The sequence below is a fragment of the Cynocephalus volans genome, chromosome 5, assembly GCF_027409185.1.
Source record: "Cynocephalus volans isolate mCynVol1 chromosome 5, mCynVol1.pri, whole genome shotgun sequence".
NCBI classification, from domain to species: Eukaryota; Metazoa; Chordata; class Mammalia; order Dermoptera; family Cynocephalidae; genus Cynocephalus; species Cynocephalus volans.
The window spans coordinates 115,736,965-115,755,196 of NC_084464.1; the positions used below are offsets into that span (position 1 = coordinate 115,736,965).

At 38.0% G+C, this 18,232-nt stretch overlaps 1 protein-coding gene across 2 annotated transcripts in view; it reads right to left on the minus strand.

Annotated features, from left to right (window-relative positions):
- The window catches only part of HDAC2 (histone deacetylase 2), a 32,114-nt gene extending 16,783 nt beyond the window's left edge, over positions 1 to 15,331 (minus strand). The window contains exons 1-5 of one of the 2 annotated variants that reach the window (XM_063096956.1): positions 15,027 to 15,181; positions 5,014 to 5,126; positions 2,850 to 2,967; positions 1,050 to 1,124; positions 472 to 610 (exon numbers count right to left, since the gene is read on the minus strand). In XM_063096956.1, the coding sequence (XP_062953026.1) occupies positions 472 to 610; positions 1,050 to 1,124; positions 2,850 to 2,967; positions 5,014 to 5,126; positions 15,027 to 15,078 (497 nt within the window). In that variant the 5' untranslated portion in view covers positions 15,079 to 15,181. Of the gene's footprint in view, positions 1 to 471; positions 611 to 1,049; positions 1,125 to 2,849; positions 2,968 to 5,013; positions 5,127 to 15,026 lie in introns of both variants that reach the window. The other variant, XM_063096957.1, reaches the window with a different exon arrangement.
- Between the last annotated feature and the right edge of the window lie 2,901 nt (positions 15,332 to 18,232).

The window sequence follows — 18,232 nt, forward strand, 5'->3', positions numbered from 1 at the left end:
TCATTCATTACTTTAAACTGTAACTCAAATTTAAATTGCAAACTACTTCTAATATATATATATATTTTTAATGATGACTGGTAAAGGGATCTTAACCCTTGACTTGGTGTTGTCAGCACCACACTCACCCAGTGAGCCAACCGGCCATCCCTATATGGGATCCAAACCCGTGGCCTTGGTATTATCAGCACCACACTCTCCCAAGTGAGCCACAGGACGGCCCATACTTCTAATATTTTTAAAAAGAGTATTTAATGGAAGTTTTAGACATTATTTACACTGTTCACTCAATAATCCAAGGAGTGGGCAAATTTCCTGTATTTCTACATTGGTTTGTAATGAATTCACAGAAGATTTACCATTATTTCAACCTACTATTTACTTGCTATTTTTTAAAAATGCCATAGATTTTTATTGTGTTTTAATTAAAACATTTTATCATTTGAAAAACAGAAACACAAATTAACTTACTTTAGTAATTCAAGGATGGCAAGTACAATGTCATTAACATAACAGAATCCTGATGCTTCTGATTTCTTGGCATGATGTAATCCTCCAGCCCAGTTAACAGCCATATCAGTTTGTTGTCGGTTTAACTTAACAGCCCCAGCTATGAAGTAGAAACAAAATAAGGTAGACTTTAAAAATATTTAAAATAAATTAGTATAACTAGACAAAAACCCTATAGGTAAAGAGTATACCATGCATAAGCAGAAGAGTTTAAATCACAAAAGATAAGGATCACTTAGATTAAGGGCACTAATTGCAGTATCTCCTTAGATATTTATTTTCTATAGCTGTGACCTAATTAAATAAAGGTAATATATGGTAAGTAGTAGTAACAATGGTAGTTAGAAGTCTCTAAATGAAAATATGAGAAGTAAAAAAAATGTTCAAGTCATAATGATCCTATGATTTTCTACTATAAATATACTGATTCCTCTTTGTATCAAAATCTACCATTAAAACTTCTGCTTTGAACAAATAACCCAAAAGACACATACCAAGTTTAGATCCACTTTTAAATCTGACTGAATCAAGACACTTACCAACTGAGCCACCAGTTGAGAGCTGACAAAACTCAAAGAGTCCATCAAACACTGGACAATCTTCTCCAACATTAACTGTGGAAAATAAATTGCATTAATTTCAACTCATTCTGTAAATTTTTGAAAGCTCTTTCTTAGAAAAATGATTTCCTATAAATACTTTTTCTGTTTGATACAATCATAAAACGTACACTTCACAGCAGTAACATAAAATTTGCAATTTAAAAATGTAATTTATTATTTTATCCATGGTCATTACAATGTTATGTGATATCACCAACAAATCTTATCCGAATTATTTGTGGAACATCTCTGCTTTATTAACAGGAACTCAACAGATGTTATAGTACAAAAGGTATCAGTTTTCATTTCATTAAAACACAGGCTTAAAATTTCTGAGGATTTCTCCTTAAATATACAACCAAGATCTAAAATACAAGTAACTTCAATTGCTTTATGATTCACTTTCTTCAAAATTCCTTAAATACACACAATATCCATAACTTCACAATGTCTTTTAGTGGGCACTAAAAAGATTTAATAGCTAGTTGCCTATACCTATGGTTAGCCTTGATCTTGAAAAATGTTAAGAATTAAAATGGTTCATGGGAGCCATGACATAGAAGAAAGGTATACTTAAAACAAGGAAACAACACATACAGATACATGACACATCATAATATACTTAGTTCCTTAGTAATGACAGAATAAAGGGGATCTAGTAGATGTGTATAACCCATTCTCAGTCCCTCCTTGTGCGCCAAACTATAACCTCTTTAAGAATAAGGGTCATTGGTCGATATAGCTTTGCACACTCTTAAGTTACAAGCACTGTAAAGAATAAATCTTAGTTTCTTACTGCTCAAATATGATAATATCTTAATACAACTCAATATTACATAGGTTTTAAATCAGTCCTGCTAATCATTTGTCCAAGGGTTACCTATGACTCTTTTTAATATAAGTCTGAATCCCCACTGAGAAAACAAGGATAAGTAATATATGTTCTCTTTATATCATAGTATTTTACTGATCAAATGAGATAATCTATGGTGGAAATGGGTATGAGGTTCTATGAATATGTGAGATGTCTGGCAACTACACTTAATTTAGTATTATAATCATCATTGAAGTCCATCAATAAAAACATTGATGAGAATTAATTCCAAAATCAAGCTTTAAAGAACACTGTTCCAATCATTTTACGATGACATTTTGCACTCTACCTTTAAGCCAATTTGTTTCCAATCTCTAATAATGAAATACTTTTAACATGTAAAAGAGAACATGAATGTAGAAGAGAATCAAAAGCCTCACTAATATCCCAACAAAGGGGAGAAACAGATTATATATGTTACAGTCCAGGTTAACTAAGTCATACAAATAGAAGACAAGGGGTATACACCAAGCTAAGGCTAATCAAAAGATAATTTTCTTTTTTTTTGAAGCAAGGACAATATCCATCATCCCAAAATTATCATGGGATGATAATTATTCTAAAAATAAAGAGTAGAGGAACATTCAAAAAGTAGTTTGGTAGACTAATAAGCTTCAGAAATATTTGGTTTTTTCTTAGTTTTATATTTTTTTAGTAGTTTTAGTATTTATTAAGTAGTGTTAGTATTTAAGTAGTTTTAGTATTTATTGACTTTTCAAGTCAGTCAATAAATAATAATTATAATACCATTTTAGACCAACAGGAAAAAATACCCAGATTTGGATAACTTGAATTATAAGCTTCTAAAAAACACTCAGTTATACTTAACAATAGTAAAATATACTTTTCACATAGAAACGTACATCTCTGCATCTGCTTACTATACTCAGACATGTTATCTGGTCTTATTGACCGAAGAAATTTGATATACTCATCACTGTGGTATTTTGTCATTTCTTCAGCAGTGGCTTTATGGGGCCTCTGTAAAGAAACATAAATGTCATAATTAGGAAATTAAAACTGATTTTATCAGAATTATCAAACAAAATATACAGTTTCTCCTAACAGTCCCCTCAAAAGAACTAGGTCCACCAGAACAAAACAGAAAAATTCCAAAACGAATCCAAATTTATACATGTGTGCTTTAGGAAACAGTAATCAATTACAAAGCTAATTCAAACTCCTTGAAAAGCATCAGACAGGTATTAATATCAACTATGAATTAATAGCTCCTTATATTCTAGTGGAAACTGGTCAACCTGTATAAAGTCAAATCCATGTCATAAACTCTCTCTTTCTGGGAGGTGGTTGATGAAATCACTGGATATAGAGCAGAAGGTTTATAATAGAAAGAGTATAACAGAGTTTATTTTCTCTCTCTTTCCATTATAAACCTTCTGCTCTATATCCAGTGATTTCATCAACCACCTCCCAGAAACAGACTCATTCTCAATTCCATGTCTTTGTTCATGACCTCTCTTCCTTTTCCTTTGCCTACCCTAATGTTCTTTATTCCAAAGAGTTCAATTTCATATATGACACATTCTTTCCACAAAGCTTCCACAGACTGAGTCTTACCCAACACCTCCTCTTCTCTAAATGTCTGTATATGAAAGAAAATAACTCTCACATTCCTAACAATGCCTAACACTTTTAACTGCTTCAAGACTTTCTTTTCTCCCAAAATAGATAGGAATTGTTGTGTCCTATATTTGTTTATATAGACCCTCATCTTTATTTACAAAAACATTTAAGGCAGCTGTTGTTTCTTACACGTTATTTGTACTCTGCTTAGCCACTAACACAGTATTCCATATATATTATATGCCCAATAAATATTTGTAGGATTAATTTCTGCATAATTCTTTTTTTAATTTTAATTTTTTTTGTTTTGTTTTATTTTCTGCATAATTCTTTTGCAATAGTCCCAGGTCAACTCTTTTCAGCAGCATAAGCAGGTCAACAATTATTCTAACAAAAATACAGTCAAACACCATTTAACGATGGAGATATACTCTAAGAAATGCATCAGATGATTTTATCTTTGTGTCAAAGTATATTATAAAAGGGAACAGCAATGAATTTTCCTATTGTCTGCACTGGCCACTAAGCTGCATGAGCATAGGACCTCTAACTATGTGACTAAGTCTCTCTGTGCCTCACTTTCCTCATCTGTGAAATGGGGATTAGAATCATACAACCCCCACAAGTTATAAAAATTAAGTTACAGGTAAGATTGTGCCTAGCACTCAAGAAACACTCATTGAGTGTTAGCTGACTGTTATTAACTATTGTTTTGCTATGAGGATGAATGGGAACCATTTAAAAATGCAAGAATTCTGAAGTAGATGACAGCCCTATCACTTGGAGTCAGACCTGATATGTCAAATGCTTGGCTTTCTATCTTAAAGGTTTGAGCTCCCTTTGGCAGGGTCACCCTATGGATAAGCTAGGCACTCTTCAACAGATTCTGCAGTAGGTTTGTTTACAACAGCATCATCAGAAACATGTAATGTGTTGCACTACAACCTTACTATGTTACAATGTCATTAGGCAATAGGAATTTTTCAGCTCCATTATAATCTTATGTGACCACCACCATATATGCAGTCTGTTGTTGATCAAACATCATAGGCAGTGCTTGACTGTATTTAATATGCTAGACTGAGTTTTTCTCCAGAAATGTGAAAGCCCCTGGTAGGAGAAACTGTTTTTGTTTGTTTCTTTTTGGCGACTAGCCAATGTGGGTCACCCTTAACCTTGATGTTATAACACTGCACTCTAACCAACAGTAATCAGCCAACCCCAGCTGAAACTTTTAAAAAATGGTTAAAGAGGGAAAAACAAAGCTACAGCTCCCACAATCTGTTTTCTCAGAAGAATAAAACAAAAAAGGACTTTCTGTTTTCTTCCAGAACTTTTAATCTTCTAAATGCCCTCCAAAAGGGAATAAACATAGCTTCAAAGTCATAGTTAAAAAAAAAAAAGAAAAATCAGTTCTGAATACTGACCAAAAGGTATACTCACATATATTTCCATTTTTCTGTATAAGCCATAATTTAACAGCAAGTTATGGGTCATGCGGATTCTATGAGGTTTCATGGGATGACCCTGTCCATAATAGTAATTTCCAATATCACCTAAAACAGAAAAGACAAACTAAACAATACAGACAAGAGAATCTCCATAAATGATCTGAATTTATGCATGTCCATCATTAGAAGTCATTTACAATCTAAGATTTACCTAAAATCTCAAATCATGATGTTAGATTTATTTTTAAACTTTTAAACTATATTAGAAAACCAATATACTTATGCATACTTTCACATGCTGATGACTCCATTATTACATTACGTTTATTTTGTAAATTAAGGAAAGTAATCTTTTCTGATTTTTAGCTCCCCCCAATTTTTAAAATAGTTTTGTTCCTTAAAGTGATACCTGTTTTTAGTATTCTCTGGCAAATTCACGTAAGTTAAATTCTGAGTTTTACTGATATGATTTAAAAATTTTTCAGCAAACACTGCTTCTTAGATGATTTACTGAAATCTCAAAAATCCTCTTTAATTGGTATTATGGGGTTTAAAACGTTCTGTGTCCATATCACAGTCTATCAGGGACATTTTGGTAACTGAAATTTAGTTGCTAAATAAAATTTTGCTCTGCTAAAACATATTCATGACATTTTTCAAGGTAATGAGGATATTGTCTCATTCTTTATGACTAAAAAGTTAAAATTCATATAGCCTATCTTTTTTAATGACATATATCCCAATATCTTAAGATTTAGGCATAAGATTTACTTTAAAATAAGCAAATAATGCCAAAATCACAGATTTTTGTCAACCAAATTTCAATAAAATCAATACTTTTTGTAAGAACCCAAATGCCCCAAGGGATCACACCCTGATCACATAAGTCATTCTCGGCCACACCCCATTATGGCGCTGGTTGCCCTTCTCCCATGCGGTATGCTAAGTAGGGATTGTATTTTAAGCCAATCAGCCTTCCCTAAAAGCCCTATATATGTGTGTGTGTGCCACCTAATAAACGAGCTCTCTCCGGTGGATCGTCAACTGGTGTCGACTCGTCCTTTCACTTTTAAGTAAAGTTCCAGTGTTTCTTATAGTAAAATGTGACAATAAGAAAGCCTCTTAAACATATGGTATTTTTCTAATGTAACAGGCATCGTTTACAACAGTCTTTTTCAAATTAGAAATTACTTTTAGCACTGATTCTAGTGTTTAAATAAACAATTCCAAAATTTTGATAGGACAGTCAAGGTGATTTTACTGCCTTGAAGCCTATCACTTCAGCGTAGGTTCATGTAATAAAAGCTGTGATAAAAAATGCCATTTACCCACCTTCAGGATCAATAAATATTTCAAAATCCTCCCTAAATACACACCTTTTTGGGGGATATGTTTAATGGAAACCAAGAACCCCAAAACTTTTGTTCTCTCTTCCATATATTTGATAATAGTCCAGGATGAACATTCACTTTTATAAAATCCATGCTTTTAATAATACAGATACCTGATTTTGCTGGTATCATACCTCTAATTTACTTTAATGTCATTTTCAACACAAGTTCTCTTCTGAAAACAATTCATATGCACATGGCCATTTAAAGGGAAGGCCACCTTTTTAAATGCAGGCACCAACAACAAAACTGAGGAAACAAATACGGACAAGTAGCAAAGCAGGGTTACGGCATTATTTGACATTTCTCTGCATGTTTCAAAACTGAAAGGCTATGAATGCAGAAAACAAACTACCTATCAAGAAAGGATAAAGCTCTGGCCATACCTGTGGAGTATACTATCATTTATAAAGCAAATATATTTCACAGGGCCTAGTTTCCAAAGCCCTGTAGTTTCAGGTTTAACCTAACCTTTTAAAATTACATATAGAAATGTTAAGTTTACAAAAGACAAGAAACTTTCCCCAGGCTAAAGTCTCTGTTGTGGATATATAATTGTAACACAGCAAAGTTGCTGGCTCTCAAGGACAGATGTCCTTGAGAGCAGGTTAACCTACTGATTAATATGTTAAGAAAGATGCTTTATTGTTATGTAATAATACTGAGGAAACTGCTGTAGGAAAACACAGTATTTGCTAAGAACAAGCTTTTGTTGGTGGACTGACTTAACCTTTTGCAAATTGCATTATGGAATGTCACTTTGTTATTTCACTGATGTTACCAGCTTCTATTGTTAAACTATACTTAGCCATAACTCCATCCATGTTGTTTTTCTGTAACTTTCTGGTCTGGAGAATAAATACTGAGACAGAACCCCAGCTCAGTGTTAATTTCCCAAAGGAAGAATGCCTCTCTCTTGAGGGTTCCGGGAAGTTAACCCCTTTGGGGTGTCTCACTGCTCAGAGGAAATGGGCTTTGAGTAATCCCTTTGCGTCTCTGTCACCCAGGGGAGAGAGGTGGCAAATCCATGTGAGGGCAAAGAGAGTGCAACAAAACGGTGCCCAGTGTGAGGCAAAGCAACACCTACATGATAACAATTCCTTGAAAGCAGCCTAATTCACTGAATTCTTAAATATGGAAAACCCACTAGAGATACAAAGCATCATGAACTAAGTTAATGCAAGGAAGGTATTTCTAAGTTATCATAATTATCAAAGCAGATCATCAGAATAAAAATAAAGTGTAGTCTTACGAAACTTCCACCTGCCTCTGTGTAAGAATTACCAAGATGAAATGTCTCAATGACTACCACATCTTAAGATCAAACACAGTCATTCCTCTGTATCCATGGAGGATTCGTTCCAGGAACTCCTGAGGATATTAAAATCTGTGGATGCTCAAGTCCCTGGTTTAAAATGATGTAGTATTTGCATATAACCTATGCACATCCTCCCATATACTTTAAATCATCTCTAGATTACTTTTAATACCTAACACAATGTAAATGCTATATAAATAGTCATACTGTATTGTATTGTTCAGGGAATAATGACAAGAAAAAGAGTCTCTGTTCAGGACAGATGCAATTTTTTTTCATGAATATTTTCTTTCTTTCTTTCTTTCTTTTTTGTCTTTTTCGTGAGCCAGTGAGTGCACCGGCCATTCCTATATAGGATCCAAACCTGTGGCGGGAGCGTTGCAGCGCTCACAGTGCTGCACTCTCCCGAGTGCGCCATGGGCTCGGCCCCTTGAATATTTTCAATCCATGGTTGGTTGAATCCATGGATACGTAACTCACAGATACAGAGGGCCAACTATATTCTAGTTATGCGCATACAGAAAATCCATTGGAAAGCCATAGGCCCCAATAATCTATAGAAAGGGGACCATGTGGCAATTTCTCAGCTAATGCATTAGAAAAAGAATGACAGCAGTAATTAACATTTATGAAGTGTATATGAGAAGGCACTATTCTAAGCACTTCACATGTATTATCACTTTATCTTTTCAACAACACTAAGATGTAAGGTGTTATCACTATTAATCCTATTTCATGACAGTGAAGGGTGAGATGCAGATAAGTCAGGTAATATTGCCAAAGTCACACAGCTACCAAGTGGAGGTGCTAGACTCAGACTCAGGCAGGGCAGCTCACAGCCAATGCCCTGTAGTAGGAGGAGAGCAATGGCACTTAATAGTCACTATAAGGAAATGGTAGGTGAAAGGCTAACAAGAAAAGGAGGTCCCATGCAATACAAATACTTTTAATAAAGGCTTAGACTCTTTGTTTTTTTTAAAGAAAATGAACACAAGAAACTAACTACCTGATTAATCAAAGTAAATTATTTTTTAACTAACAGGGTCCTCAAATTTTATATAAATACACATAGCTTTCAACAAGTTTCTCTGCTACAATTCAGCAGCCCCAGTCCCACCAAGAACATGCATGCAACTTAAACGACACATCTACAAGGGCGGCCAAGCTACAGATAGTTATTTGGTTTGTCAAGAATTCCTCCAAAATGTAAAGGGATTCCTGCTTAATCCCATATCTCACAATTCTCTAGACAGATCCATTTTTTACTAAAGATAAAATGTCTTAGTTTCAAGAACCTACAGTTTTAATTTTTCTCATTTAAATGGTCAGTAATGTAATTTGGGCAATTTAAATGTTATACTGCTTTTCATCAAACTACTTAAAAATACTTTACCAATCAAGGAAACATCCAGAAAAATTATCTCAAGGTGGTTCCTTGAACACAACAAACTTTGTCAATGTGAAAAACTTACCATAAAAATTATCTGCAAAATTTTAGTAACTGCTCACTCTTCAAGAAGCTGTGAGCATGGAAGTTACTACTAAGGTCCACAATCTCTTATACAAAGTCTTAAACTAGGTAAGTTTCAAATTTTAGACTTTTTCAGATTTTGTAAAGGTAATAGGGTACATCTGCCATATATTATGTAATATCCTACAGTCTGGGAAACATTCTATCATCAAACAATATTCTGCAGCAAAAAAAGTGTGAATATTCATAATACATGGAATAAAGATCATAAATAGCCCCACATTAATTCAAGTTAAGCTTCTGATTGCAAATGAGTTACAAATTTTTTTTTCAATTTTCAGATCATTTTGGATTTCAGGACTGAGAAATGTACCTTTACCTCTAAAGACTATAAAAAAGATTCAGGAGAAAAGAAAAAAGGCAAGAAAAAGCTATTGTTTTGGGTTTTTTTTTTTTTTTTTGTCTTCCACAGACTACTAGTCTACTAGCAGCTTTTTAACACAACTGGTCACTCCTCCTTCAAATGTTTTGAGTGTTGGCTTCCATAATACCATTCTTCTGGATTTTACTCCTACATCATGGCCACTCCTCCAACAACCTTTAAATTTCAGGGGTTTTTTCCAAATTCATTCATTCATTTAACAAATCAAGAGCCTACCGTGTGCCAGGCACTTGTTCTAGGTGCTTGGGTGCTTCAGTAAATTAGAGTTCTTCCTTAAATCCTCTTTACTCAGGAATGAGTCCTGAGTCCTGTTGTCTATCTCCACTGTCTCTTTTGTGGTCTCAATATTGTACTCTGCCGGCTATAAGCAGAGGAATCCCAAATTTCTATGTCTAGTCTCTCCTCCTTGGGCTCCAGACTCACAGAGCTGACTCTCTTCTCAGTATTTTCATTTGCACTCAGTAAGGATCTCAAATATAAGACGTTCAAAATATTAGTCTCCCCAATCTCAGTGAGTGGTACCATGCCCCACCTAACTGCTCAATCCAGAAATTTAGTAGTTATCCTTTAATCTTTACCAACTCCTCCAAAGCTAGAACTCCATTTCTAATCAATCAAGTTCTATTGGTTTTACTCCCCAAACCCCTCTTAAATATGTCCATTTCTATCTAAAAGGCAACCATTACATTTTATGTAGACCAATATGCATTCAATTCTTGCTTCCAGCCTACATTCTACCACTCCTTATCAATTCTTTGAGAGAATGCTCTCTACCTAAAAAACCTTCAATGGCTTTTTCACTCTCTGAATAAAGTCAAACTCTCTTACTACAAAGTCTTATGTGGTCTCAGCCTTTCTATCCAGCCCAGCACCACATAGTTCTCCCATGTCTGTTCTAACTATACCTGGCCTTTGCAGTTTGCAATGTCTTAATTAGGAAACTCTTAATTATCTCTTCCTTAAGGCCTTCCCTTGTCTGATTATACTATCAAAGGTCCCCTCTCTTAACTCTTTAATATACAGTCTTTAGGACTTAAATCTTTTGTCTACTTGGCACACAGGAGGCACTTTAAGCCCATCTGATACTTTTGAACCCATAGCTGACTTCATGAACAAGTTTAAGCAGACTGCTATTGAAAAAGAGTAAGCTTTATTAATCAGTACAGACAAAACCCTTAAACTTGAACTTTAAAATATGATCCCATTCATGTTTCAATGTTATTTGACATTCTCTAAGAAATTACCCACTCGTTCCACGCCCCCCCTCCCCCCGCCTTCAACTGTTTTCCTTTAAGGATTTGTCAACAGAAGCACTTAAAGTTTTTATTAAGGAAAAAAAATAATTACTAATCCTTTATTTTTTTGGTAGTAGAGAAAACCCTATAGAAACGAAAAAAGAAAAATCTTTAGATTCCGGGTGCTGACCCCTCCTTGGACATTAAAACTAGAGTCAATGTGAATAAGAAAAAGTGGTGGATTGAGTCAAACACGAATACTAATCTGTTTTCACCTATAATATAGACACAATGCCACCTATCCTACCTGTATGTAAGTGGTTGTAAGAATAAGAATGTTATATGAAAGTGTTCTATCTATAAAAACATAAGGAATTAATCATTTATTCATCAATAGTTCAAAAATTATTTAAGTTCTTTAAATTTTGATAGTTATATACATAAGCAAAGCAGACTCTCTGTCCTCATGAAGCTTATATTCTAGTGGGGAGAGAAACAAAACAAGTGATAGGGAGAAAAATAAAGCAGTAATGGTGATTAAGGTAATAGGGAAAAGCCTTTATGAAAACATGAAATTTGAAGGAAGTGAGGAATAAAGGATTTCTGGCAGAAGAGTTTTCAAGCATAGGAAAATCTCAGTCTTATTCAGAGTTATATTCTACTATATTTAAATAACTATGTGCAATTAATGTCATTGTTATTTATGAATGCTACTGTAATTCATTCAGCACTCTGATATGCCCCAAAGAAATGATTACCTGTTTCAAGGATAACAGATGTATAATATAGCTAAGAACCCATGCACTTGTATTAAAGGCTATCTAACAAAAGACTTTGGTACTGCTGTTATAAATAAAGTTTAAGAGAATCTGACAATAGTCTTGGATTAAGTGTCTCTCCAAAACTTAACCCCCAAGTGACAATGTTAACAGGGTGGGGAACCCTATTATGGTCATTGTAAAGTGGGGACTTAAAGAAGTGATTAGATTGCAGTACCATGCCATAGTGAATGAATTAATAACGGTGCTGAGGGGTATAGTTCTGCAGGCTTTAAAAGGGAAGCAAGAAGAGTCTGTCTGTCTCTCTGCTCTGAGATTTTCGCAATGTGAGACACCTGGATCACTGTCGCCACCACCAAGGCAAGGCCTTCACCAGCTGTGTTCCCTGAATTCTGGACTTCCCAGCCTCTGAAACCATAAGCACTAAATTTAATTTTCTTTATTAATCATCCAGTTACGTGTATTTTGTTATAAGCAACATTAACGGACTAATACAAATACACATATCTTTAGAAGGCCCTTTCATTGAGATTGGGGGAAGAGGATTCAAGCATAGGAAAATCTCACACAGCCTCAAAGGTAGACATTGTATCTTGTGTGGCCGAGTCTTACAGTATACCTAATGGTCCCAGTAAGCCTAAAGGTAGGATTCCAGTGGTTATAAAATTTGTTTCTTCACTCCTTTCCTCCTTTTCTTCTCTCTACTTCCTTTACCAACAAGTTAAAACGAGGTGATTTAGGCTAGCAGATTATTCAGGCCCTATTACTATTACTACTGATACCCCACTCCTGATCCAATCTGTGTTGTATACCCGAGAGTCCTACAATTCTTTGGTGCAGAAGCTGCTTTACTTGCACCCTCTCTTATCACAACTGAAAGAAAAAATTATCATCGCTACTTTCATAAGCTGACAAAGCAGGGTTTTTTGGTAATAAAAATGTAAATTGTTGGAATTAATGGTGTAGAGTTTAGCAGCTATCACATCATAATTAGTAATAATGATACCTATATGAACTTAATAATCTCTGCAAAATATTTTATTAGCTCCCTCCCACAAAAACCCAAAGAATATTCAAAATGTAAGCAACTAAAACTTCCATTTAAAAACAAGTTAAATAAGAGCCACAGACAAAAGACAGATAACCCACTAGAGATTTCCAAACTGCTTGTTGGCCATCAGGTAAAGCAGTCTGAATGGGCTATAATGAAGTATTAAGTCACAACCATGAGATTCTTGGTATTTCCACTCCACCTATCAAGCCTGCATCTTGCCCCAGGACCAGTGCCTGCCTCCACTCCCTCAACAAAGGCTCATCATAAATGGGCCCATGAACAAACAGCTGTTCAGAAAAGCGCTGCTCAAGTGTACCTCCTGATTCCACAGTTCAAGCCTGGTGACAAGACAAGCAGCTTACTCCATCAGGGCCCATCACTGCCAACATCAACTGAGAGCTGCAAGAAGAGCCTTAGCACCATTTTCCCCAACCTGTTAAAACTTTCCCCTCTAACCCCAAGCCCTGACAAGAACGAATCTCCAAACCTTAGAAACAATATAATTTTAAATATTAGCTCACACACAGGGTTATTTCCTTTCCAATTAGATCAGGGAATGCAAGGCAAGGGTTTTGCCTATAACCAAAATTATACGATCTAATTCACGTTAAAATTAAAATGTACTCCCATCTCCACCCCTCCACGATGGCATAATTTCAAATCAATTTATAAAACACATATACGTGGTCCTCTTAAAAAAAATGTTTTAAGTAGGGCGGTTACTATTTTGTCCTAGCTATCACAGATCAGACAATTTAGATTTCTTTTATTAGATTTGAGATTTTTCCCAAATGACACAGGTGGTTATTTTATATAAAAAGGCAATAAAGGCTAATCCTTGCTAACTGAGAAGAAATAGTACAGCTATTTTCATGTTGAAGTCAGATTTATTTTGACCTAGTCTTCTAGGGTCTTATCCACCTAAGATATTGTGATTCACAATACCTCAAATGTAGGAAACAGCTTCCAAAGTATGTATTACTTCATACAAATCAGATAGGACTTTCAGGTCATCGCGCCTAGCTTCTTTGCTAAATTCTGGAATTCCTTTTCTCAAGAGCAACCTACTAGAAACTATTTACGAAGTTAAAGTCTTCGTGAAATCTGTAAAACAGGTTACTACTCCATTGAGTATAATTTAGACTGGCACAGGAAAAAGGATTCATACATTTAATGTTACTGCTCATACTCTAAATTAGAAAACTCTTAAGATTAAGTCATCTGACTTTTGTAATTCACTGTACTGTGGGTTCACGCTTACCTGATGAGAATATTTAGTACTCCTGCACTAGTCCTCAACGTTTTCCTACACCAGGACTCCCACCACCTAGGAAGAGCCTTCACAAGCAAAATGCCAACGCTCTCCTAAACTTGCAAACCAGGGTCTATTTCCTGATCGAACAAAGAGCAACAAAGAAGTGGTTGGTAACCACCTCCCACAGAGGCAAGCCAGGACCCATCGAGTCTGATCTACAACACAAGCAGCAACAGATCCACGTTTCCCTTCCACGTCCTATTTCTCGCGAAGACTACCTACCTCAAACTCCAAAACCCTAATTGTTATTGAGGAAGCGAAGCCCTTCCATTTGAATCCTGAGAAAGTGGCGCTCAAAGAGCCCAGCGAACAAAGGGGAGAGATGGAGTCCACGCAAAACACGGGTGTGAGGGCGCCACCGCCGGACCAAGGCCGCCGCCCTCACAACTACTGCCCAGCCCCGACCCGGCTCCAGGGGGCCGGGGTGAGACTGGAAGAGGAGAAAGAAGACACTCAGAAAGACCCAAGACACTCAGAAAGACCTAGGCCGAGGGGAGGGGAGCCTGCGGGGATGGGGGAGCGGAGGGGGCTGGAGGGCGGAGCTCCCGCGGCCTCGGGGCTTTGTGTAGAGGCAGGGCCGGGGGAAAATTTTGTCTCAGCGGGTAGGAATCGGGTGCCGGAGGCAGGCTCAGAGCACCCCCGAACCTGAGCTGCCACGAGTGGCAGGCGGGAGGGAGAGCCGTCCCTCTACCCCCTCGCCGGGTAGGCCGACGCCGTCCCCGGAGGGCACCACCGCTGTGGCGGAGGACCGCGCGGCCGGAGGCAGAGAGGCAGGAGGCAAGGGGGGCGACCCCCGATTCCTGCCCGCAGAGTCGGCGGGAGCCGATCGGGAAGGAAGGTCTCCCACTGACCGTGTCGGGACGGGAATGGGTTAAGATGCGGCCAAACGTCGGTCCCTCCTCCTTCCCATCCCTCAGCACCGGCGCCCACTCGCGACAGCGGCCGCGGAACCTGGCGGCCCAGCCCTCCTGCCCACCCTGCCGCCGGCCCGGGTTCTCACCGTCGTAGTAGTAGCAGACTTTCTTCTTGCCGCCTCCTTGACTGTACGCCATGGGCTCCCCGGCCACCGCCGCCTCCCGGCTCCGGCTCCTCCTCCTGCTGCTGCTGCTGCTGCTGCTGCCGCCGCGACTTGGCGGGGAGAGGAAGGGGACGGGGGGAAAGGTGGGGGTAGCAGTTCCGCGGGGAAGGGCAGGTCGGAGGGAGGGCAGGAGGGGAGCGCCGAGAGGGCTCGGTACCGCCCGGCCGAAGGGCCGCGAGCGCGGAGCTGGGGGCGGCAGCGGCGCCAACTCGCGACACTGGGGAGGGGGAGGGGGCCGCCAAACCACCTCCGGAGGCCGAGGGGAGGTGGGGCGCGCCCACTGTCACCTCCACGGGGGAGGAAGGGGCATGACTAGAGAAAGAGGCCGCTTGGAGCTTGGGATGAGAGTCTTTCTAATGATAAAAAACAAACGGAGGGCGGCGTCATACACAGTCTTAAAATGAGAAAAAAGGCAAGTTTTCGCTCCGCCAAGTAGTTAAAGGGAGCGTGGAACCTGGTTGACACTCCCCCCCGGATCTTTGCACAGTGGTTGCATCTATCCCGAGCCTGCGCAGTCGGCGCCTCCTCAACCGTAGCCTTGGCCGTCTGGACCACTCTGCCTCGTCGTACGCGTTCCCCTCCCCCACTGTCGCGAAGCTCCCGCCGGGCTCGACCACGTGCCACGAACCGTACCGTGCGAGCCCACCCTTACGCCCTTTTCTGGTCCCCGAGACCACCCGGCTGCGGCCCACTGCCCCCATGCGGGGTTGCCTCTTTTTCTCGGTTGTTCCATGTAGTCTTTTTTTGCTGATAATTGCTCTGCAAGTACTAACCTGTTAAGGGGAGAAAGTGTACGGCCTGGGTTTGAATAAGCATTTATAGGACTCATTTATGAATTAGGCACCGCTCTAAGCATTTGCATTTATACTCGTAATCTATTTCATTGATATCTATTTAGAATAAATACTTATTTAAGGCTCCCAGCAACGATGGGATGTAAGTACTATTTCTATTCCTTCTTTATAGATGGGATCAGATTAAGGAACTTGGTCCTATCAACTACTAACTGATGATCTGTGGGGGCTGAATTCAAATCTCTCTCTAAACTCCACGCACCCTAGCTATGACACTATATTGCTTCTGTTGCTGGCTAGATACTGGAAGATTGGAGCAGGAAGCTAAGAGAAAGGACTTTCAAAACAGTTAGAAGCATATAAATACCTATGTCCCTGTGTTCAATAAGTCACCATTTATCAAGCACTTACCATAAGCCAGACACCTTGCGGGTGAGGGGTGGGGCTGACAGTGTGTAATGTAACACTCTTATCTCAACTATATCATTTGCAGTTCCCCCCAAATGACCACACCCCCACACCCCCATCAAAAGAAAATGCAGGGGGCGGGGGCCGGGGGGCAGCATAATGAAGCAGAAACCATTTAGAGACACTACCAAAAATATCCTTTTTAATTTGCTATTTGACTTCAAAATCTCCAAGGCTGTTAATGGTTAAAGCAGCAATTTCCTGGACCCACCCCCAAGAGATTTAGAAAAAAATCAGTCCAGGTTGGCCTGTGCCAATTCCCGCACCCCCAACACCATCTGTATTTTTAACAAGACTCCAGGTGACTGCAGTTGGTACAGGAACCACAGTGGTAGAAACATTGGCCTAGAGGTAAAGTTAATTACATGGTATTGACTAAATTTTGCTCTATCAAGTCCAAAATCAACTTGGAGGGTTCTGAGAACAGAACAGGTTAATTTAGTAGAAACTAATGTTCTTCCCCAAAGTCAATACAAGGAAGTCTGAAATAAGACTTTATTTTCCTAAGGAAGACTTCCCTGACCCCCTCTCCCCAGGTCTGGTGGTAATGGCTTGTACCACGCTCTAGCTCAACACTTACTGCCTTACAGTTGCCCACAACTTGTCTGAATGTCTCTCTGGAATAGAGTTTCATAAGAGGAGGGACCATGTCTGTCTTGCACATAATTGTTTCTCTAGTGCATGTGACTTCTGGCAAGTCACTTAAACTTTTTCTTGTCTGAATTGCCTTATCTGTAAGATAGGGCAGTATTACTTGGAGAGTAATTTCTCGTATGAATATTGAGAAGTTCAAATAAGAAAATTAATATGGAATAGTTTTAAAACAAAGAACTATATGAACATAGGGGATTATTATTATTACTGTTATAACAGTGGTAATAATGATGATTATTATTGTTTGCATTCACAGGACTTAGCCTTGAACTTGTGAGAAGAGCCTGGATGTATCTTTTGATTGCCTGAGGAGCTTATTATTCATTATTTAACAATTTTAAACTAATAGAAGCAAATTATTTTACCCTTAGAAACTGCATTGGAGAAGTTTATTTGTTGTTTTTTGTTTTTGTTTTTGTTTGGGTTTTTTGGCAACTGGCCAGTAAGGGGAGGGAGAAGGAGTTTTTTCCAGTGATAAGAGCTGGCGGGGAGAATTATGTCCCTAAACATCTATGATGAACTTTAGGTAATCAGAGCTAAAAGTAGAATCAGTTATTGAAACCCATTGACAAGCTTCAAACTTCATTACCATATTCTAATTAGTCCTTATCGAACTTTTAAAATAGGACGTTTTAGACAATAGCAGTAGAAAGAAACAAGTTGAGAGAATGGATAGTTCATAGAATGCACAGTTAAAGATTGTGCTGACAACTGCAGCAGATACTTTAATTTTTAGTTGCTGTGAAAGTTATTTATATAAGTTCATTTCTACTCTAAGGAAATTTAGATTTCTTGGTGTTAAATTCTATGTAGCAATTCCATATGGTAATACGGAAGGTAGAAAAGTATAGTGGCACACTAGGGTGTTGTAACAAACTATAACAGTCGCAAGCTAAATTCTGATCTTGTAAGCATGGTGCCTGTTTTTACACAGTGCTACAAGCTATAACTCATAAACCTGAACAGCAACACCAAACTGAAAGATTATAATGTTATTTGAACTGTGCATTTGTGTAACAAAATTTCAGATTATCCATTTACATTAAAAATGTATTTTTGAACCATAGTTTATCTACTAAGTTACTCAATTGCATTAAACCTTCCAAGGCATTCCTGTTAGTTTGTTATTTGATTAATGCTTTGACTGTGACATTCAAGACATACTATCACTTTGATCTAATCCACCTACTTGTATACAATTCCTAATAAATT